Source organism: Falco peregrinus, chromosome 5 (genome assembly GCF_023634155.1).
Source record: "Falco peregrinus isolate bFalPer1 chromosome 5, bFalPer1.pri, whole genome shotgun sequence".
NCBI classification, from domain to species: Eukaryota; Metazoa; Chordata; class Aves; order Falconiformes; family Falconidae; genus Falco; species Falco peregrinus.
In genome coordinates this window covers 68,051,217-68,057,633 of record NC_073725.1, presented here as the reverse complement: position 1 = coordinate 68,057,633, position 6,417 = coordinate 68,051,217, and the positions used below count along the sequence as shown (strand labels likewise).

Below are 6,417 nucleotides of genomic sequence, written 5' to 3'. Positions count from 1 at the left end.
AAGAAAAAAAAAAATTAAAAAGCAAAAATCTTCCCCCCCCCTTGGAAAATAAAGCGCTTTTTTTTGTTGTTGTTGTTGTTTGGTGGGGGGGGGGCCGTTTTAAAGAGGGAAAAGGCTCATCTTCGCCCGGGGGGGGGTAGGGGTCGGGGGGGGGTCCGCGCCCAGCCTGCAGGCAGGGGCAGCGGGGAAGTTAGAGGGGAAGCGGCTCCATCCGAGACACGGGCAGCGGAGAGAGGGAGGAAAGAAAGAATGAGAAAATGAAAAAAAAAAAAAAAAAAAAAGAGAGAGAGAGAAAGAAAAAAAAAAAAAAAGGAGCGAGGAATGAAGTGACGTTATGAAAAAAGCCCATCCCAAAATATTACATCCCATTTAAAGATGTAGGAACCCCCTTTGGCTCGCAGGGCCCAGCGCTGCGGGGGCAGGGGCGAGGGGAGGGGGGGGGGGAGCAAGCCCCCCCATGCCCCCGCCCGGGGCCAGCCAGCGCGGGCTTAGTTTAGGGGGGTTGATTTTTTTTTAATTATGATTATTATTTTTTTTTAATAAAACGGAGCCAATACGGCGCGGGGAGAGCAAAAAAACCTGCAGATTCATGTGCAACTTCTGGGCAGCGGCGTCGGGGGGGGGGGGGGGGGATTCCCCCCGTACCTCGCTCCCGGGGGGCCGGGGGGGGGCCAGCCCCGTGCTCCCTCCCCCCCCCCCCTTACACCCCCTATTTAACGACCGGCAGCATCTCCCCCCGTGCCACCGGAGAGGGAAAGGGGGGGGGCAGTACCCCCGGCAGCCCCCGCTCCCCCCCACCCCCACACACCCCCCCCCCAGCGCACAAAGAAAGCAAAAAAGCGGAGCCCTGCGCCCGGCAAACTCCAAACCGCAAGTTCTCACTCCAGAAACGCCACCGCCACCGAGCAATTCTGCAGGCTTTAATAAAGCCTAATTAGAGAGCGAGCGAGGGCGAGAGCCACGGACAGAAAAACAAAGGGAATCCCCGGCTCCTAATTGTGAAAGTGAGTTTCAGCCCTACAGGATGGCGGGCGGGCGGCCGCCCCCCCCGGGCTGCCCGATTATTCCCCCCCCCCCCCCCCCCCGCGCACACGCATAGATGGGGCTGGGGGATTTCTTATTATTATTTTGTTTTAATTGCGCCCTGCAGTGACCTGACGCGCAGGCAAGGACCGCTGCCCGGCCGCCCCGACCCCCCGACCCCCCCCCCAGCGACCCCCCCGGCTCTGCCTCGCTCCCTCCGACGGGGGAAAAAAGGCTTCTCCATTCCCGCTGCGCCCCTCGCGCAACTCATCCTCGCCCGCAACTCATCTTCACCCGCAACTTTTGCCGGTCCCCGGCTACGCCCGGGGGTTTGGGGTCGTCCCCCCCCCCAAGGCAGCACCGCGGGATGCGCCGGCACCAGCCCGGCTGCGCGCAAACTTCAGCGGGCGGCGCGCGGTCCCCGGGCCGCTCCTCCCTGCGACCCCCGGGGTGGGAAGGGGTCGCGCTGCCCCCCCGGGGGCTGGCAGGGAGCGAAGCAAAGCCCAGCACGGCGGGGACGGGGCGGAGGGGAGACAAATATTTATTCTTACATCGAGGATGGTGATTTCGGTTTTGGGGTTTTTTTGGGGGGGTCGCCCACCCTCGCCCTGGTGCGGGGAGGGAAGCGGCCGGGGCGGACTTGAGCGCGACCCTCCCGGGCGTCACTTCCAAGTTCAAGTCGGTGCGGCTGGCAGCCTCTCCGCCCCTTTTTCCGCGGCCATTTTCAGCTCCATCCAGCCCTCGGCGGGCTGCGGAGCTCCCCCCGCGCCACGACCTCGCCGCCGGGCGGCTCCCCGCCCCCGCCCCCCCCCCCCAACCGCGGGGAGGGGGTGGGCAGGGGGAGGAGAGACGGCGGCAACTTCCCTCCGCCACCCCGGCACCCCCCCCCCCCCTTCCCCTCCCCACCCCCCACCCCCACCCCCCCCCGTCGGGCACCGTATTAAACTCCGCTGCCGGCAGCGCCCCGGCCCCGCCGCCCCCCTCCCCAGCAGCCAAGTCCTGCTGGTGGGTGCACACGCAAACACACGCACACGGGGGGGTTGGGAGGGGGTGGGGGGGGTTGGGGGGGGGGGGGGAGAGGAAAGTAGAAGAGAAAATGAAAGTGTCATGGGACCTACCATCGCCAAGTGCAATTAACGGGCTTCCAAGTTGCTGCGAAAAGCAAAGCAAAGAGGGTGGGCTTTTTTGGTATTTTGTTCTAAAACGTGTGTTTTCCACCGAGCCGAAGGAGGAGAAAATAAAAATTAAAAAAAAAAAAAACAAAACAACCAAACGAGCGTCGCCCCCCCGCAAGAATTAAAAAATTTCAAAATTAAAAAAAAAAAAAACCGAGAAGGATGAAGCCCCCCCCCCGAGGGCGGCGGGCGCGGGGCGGGCGGTCAGCGGCGGGGGGCCATGCTGCGGGCTGGGCCGCTCCGCGCCGCGGGGCAGGGGCCGGGCCGGGCCGGCGGCGGCGAGTTCCGGGGCGGCTGCGGGTAGGTGGCGGCGGGGCCGGCGGGTGGTGGCGGTGCCCGCGCCCAGCCCGACCTCATGCGCTGGGAGGGGGGGGTGGGGGGGCTGGAGGAGGGGGGGGTGGGGGGCGCGGTGGTTATTTTTGGAAAGCGAAGGGGGGGGGAATAATAAAAAAAAATATTAGGGGGGGTCTTTTTTTTTTTTTTTCCAAATTAAAAAAAAAAATTAAAAAAAACGGGGAGCGGGCCGGCGGAGGGCCGGGCTGCGCCTATGGAAAAGCAAGGCTGGCATCCCCCCCGCCCCCCCCCAGCGAAGGCCCAACTCCGGCCGGGCACGGCTCCTCCTCGCAGCCCGCAGCGCCCCGGCCCCCATCGCCGCCGCCTCCGCCCGCCGCGCCGCCTCCGCCTCCTCCTCCTCCTCTGCCTCCTCCCCTCGCCCGGGGCACCGGCGGCGCTGCGGAGGGGACGCTCCCGGTGCGGGGGCGGGGAGGGAGGAGGAGGAGGAGGAGGAGGAGGAGGAGGAGGAAGGCTCCGGCCCCGCTCGCCCGGCAGCGCGGCGGCGGCCCACGGACGGTGCTGGTAGGTGGCGGGGGGCTGCGGCGCGGGCCCCCCCGGGGCGGGGGGCTTGCGGAGGGAGGCGCGGGGCCGCCCCCCCGGCCCTGCCCGGGCGCGCGTGGGGGGGGAGGGAGGGGAGGGAGAGGAGAGGGGAGAGGAGAGAGGAGAGGAGAGGAAAGGAGGGGAGGGGAGAGGGGGGGGGCGCGGCCCCGGTGCGGAGCTACCGCAGAGCGGGGAGGAGCCGCGGGCAGCGCCGGGCCCCGGCCGCCCGCCCCTGCACCGGGAGCCACGGCGAGCGGCCCCCCGCCCCCGGGCATCCCCCGGCCCCGCCGCCACCCGCTGCCGCCGCCAGCTCCGGCCCGCGGGCACCCCCTCCCCCATGGACACCCCCCTGCTCCACCGCCAATCCCCGGGCACCCCCATCCCTGCCCCATGGGCAACCCCTCCCCACGGACACCCACCCGTTCCACCGCCCATCCTCTGTCACCTCCATTCCCTGCCCCCACGGCACCCCCTCCCCACGGACACCCCCCATCCCTGCTCCACGGACACCCTCATCCCTGCCCCACGATCTCCCCCATCGCTGCCCTACAGACACCCCCCATCCTGCCCCACGGCACCCCCATCCCTGCCCCACGGACACCCCATCCACATTCCCCTGTCACCCCCCCACCTCCCCCCAAGACTCCAGCACCCCCACGCCCGCGCGCATCACCCATCCCCTCCAGGGTGCCCCATCCCTGTCCCCCCCATTCCCCTTGTGCCCCCTGAGCACCATCACCCCCCCCCCAAACTCCCCGTGTGCCCTCCAGCACCCCCTTTCTCCCCCCCCCAGCCCCCCCCCCAGGTCTCTCTTAAAGCCACAGTCCACTTTGCAGCGGGTGCAGCCCCGGGGCGTGGGGGCTGGGGGGGTGCAGGGGCCTTGCCCCCACCCCCCCCACCCACCCCCGGATCCCGCTTGGAAAGTTAGGAGCGACCTGGGATCCGGGCTTGGCCCGGGAGAGGAGCCGGGAGAGCCTTTCCCTGCCTTTCCATCGACCCCTTTTGTGTCTGGACCTGTATTTTTAACCCTTGTTATCGAGTAATCCTTTAATCTTTTAATCCTTTCAAATAACCATGTTTTTCTATAGGAAGGCAAGAAAAATGAGATATATTTTTTTTTTCCCCAGTTTATTAAGGGGCGAAGCGCGTGCTGTACGTCGGTATTTTTAGGCACGCTTCGTAGTCTTGAACAAACAGCAACATAATCTCTGTCTCTTGTGCTCAAACGATTTCAGTGTGATAAATAAGATGCTAAATAATGCATTATATATTTTTAAAATAAAAATTAAAGCAAGCTACGCTGACATCCCCCCTAGTTTTTATTTCATCATTTTCTCCCTCTTTATTTTTTTTGTTGGGGGGGGGGGGACAGGGACGGGACTCGGCGAGCCCTGCTCATTTTTACAAGGGATCAGCTCGATTTTAACAGGGATTTTGTATCCACTGGAGGTTTATTTTATCCAGCCCCCCTATCCCCTTTGCCTGCTAAACCCACCGTGCGCATACCAAGATGTTGGAGGTTACACGGCGTAATTTGTGTGTTTGCCGGGTATATTTTACTGCTGTTCAAGTTGTTTGTCAGACGCTGAAGTACGACGATCGGCCTTATGGAAATGAGAGCTAATTTTGTTCCAGTTTTCTATCCAAAAAAAAAAAAAATCTTTATATTTACCAGCTCTAGAACTTTTTTTTTTTTTTTTTAAATCACCATCTGCTTCCCCCCCCACTCCAAAAAAAAAAGCCACTTCCCTGGTTTAAAGCTGAAAAAAAGGCTTTAAATGAGCAGTTCGCTCGCCTCATCCCAGCTCCATAAGCCTTCGGGAATGTAAACTCGGCGATAACTTTGCTCACGGAATACAATTTTCATTTTCTGCCCCGACACCGGGTGAGATATGGCACAAAAATAAACCCGGGGAAGAATTTGCCAATTTTGCTCGGTTTCCCGGGGCTGCCACCCGCCTGGCAGCCCCCCTCCCTTTTGCTGCGGCGATTCCTGGGATTCGAAGGGGACGCGGATGCTCGGCTTCGGGCTCGGTGCAGTGGGGCAATGGCCTGGTGGTGCTGAGCCCAGCACCAGGCAGGCGAGGAGAGAAAAAAAGGGGGGGCTGGGGGGCTGGGGTGGGGGGTGAAAAAGCAGGGTCGGGGGTTTATTTTTGCTTCTGCAAGGGCCTGGACGCGGGACGGCGGGGCCGAGGGTTTCTGCTGTAGTTATTTATTTTTGTGATGCTGTTCAAGTATTTCCTGGATGACTCAAAGCCGGGGTTGAAGGGCTGCTGGCCTCGTCCCCGAGACACCCCGGTGGATTTCCAGGGGCCTACAGGCACGCGCTGCAGCCCCCCGAATTCATCCCGTATCTCCTGGCTCAGCACGGGGCCCCGGGACTGATCCTGTGCGAACCGTAACAGCCGTGACCCGGGGCTGAAACCAGCTCAGTGCAGCAAGTGGCACCTGTGCCCCGCCGCAGCGCAGGCGGCATCGCGGCCACCGTGCCACTGCGGCCTGTGGCACGCAGCGTGGCTGCTGCTGGGGCTTGCTCGGTGCTGGGGGGGGGGCAGGCTCTGGGGTGCAGGTGCTGGGGTGCAGGTACTAGGGTGCAGGCAGGCAGTGGAGTGCAGGCAGGCGCTGGTGTGCATGCAGGCACTGGGGTGCAGGAGCTGGGGTGCAAGCACTGGGGTGTAGGCGCTGGGGGTGCAGACAGGCGCTGGGGTGCAGTTGCTGGGGTGCTGGCAACTGGGGGTGCATGCACTGGGATGCAGGCACTGGGGTGCAGTTGCTGTGGGTGCTGGCACTGGGGTACAGGCATTGGGGTACAGTTGCTGGGGTGCATGCACTGGGATGCAGGCGCTGGGGTGCAGGCATTGGGGTGCATGCACTGGGATGCAGGCATTGGGGTGCATGCACTGGGGTGCATGCACTGGGATGCAGGCACTGGGGTGCAGTTGCTGGGGTGCTGGCACTGGGGTACAGGCATTGGGGGTGCAGTTGCTGAGGTGCAGGTGCTGGGGTGCTGGCACTGGGGTGCATGCATGCACTGGGGCAAGCATTGGGGTGCATGCACTGGGGTACAGGCATTGGGGTGGAAGCGCTGGGGTGCAGGCTTTGGGGTATGAGCACTGGGATACTGGTGCTGGGGTGCAGGCGCTGGGGTGCACACAGGCTGTGATGGGCCGCAGGGCTGGGGAGCTGCCGCCAGACCCCCGCTGCCCACACCGTCCCCGCTCGTCCCAGCCAGCCCCAGTTCCCTGCTGCCACCCCAGCCTCACCCCAACTCCTAGTGTAAACCCCAGGCAGAAAAACAGTAAAAATACAACAACCCTTTTTTTTGGTTTTGTTTCGTTCCTAGGCT

The 6,417-nt window shown here is 62.9% G+C and overlaps 2 protein-coding genes across 4 annotated transcripts in view; one reads left to right on the top strand and one right to left on the bottom strand.

Moving 5' to 3' along the window:
• NFIC (nuclear factor I C) overlaps window positions 1–2,543 on the bottom strand; it is a 42,791-nt gene extending 40,248 nt beyond the window's left edge. For all 3 annotated transcript variants that reach the window (XM_055805110.1, XM_055805112.1, XM_055805113.1), the window contains exon 1: window positions 2,142–2,543. In XM_055805110.1, coding sequence (XP_055661085.1) covers window positions 2,142–2,144 — 3 coding nt within the window. In that variant the 5' untranslated portion in view covers window positions 2,145–2,543. The remainder of the gene's footprint in view (window positions 1–2,141) is intronic.
• A 10-nt stretch (window positions 2,544–2,553) lies between these two features.
• LOC114013062 (uncharacterized) lies at window positions 2,554–4,377 on the top strand. The gene is made up of 3 exons (XM_055805173.1): window positions 2,554–2,571; window positions 3,212–4,110; window positions 4,199–4,377. The coding sequence occupies exons 1-3, from the start codon at window positions 2,554–2,556 to the stop codon at window positions 4,239–4,241; spliced, it is 960 nt and encodes a 319-aa protein (XP_055661148.1). The 3' UTR covers window positions 4,242–4,377.
• Window positions 4,378–6,417: the final 2,040 nt, after the last annotated feature.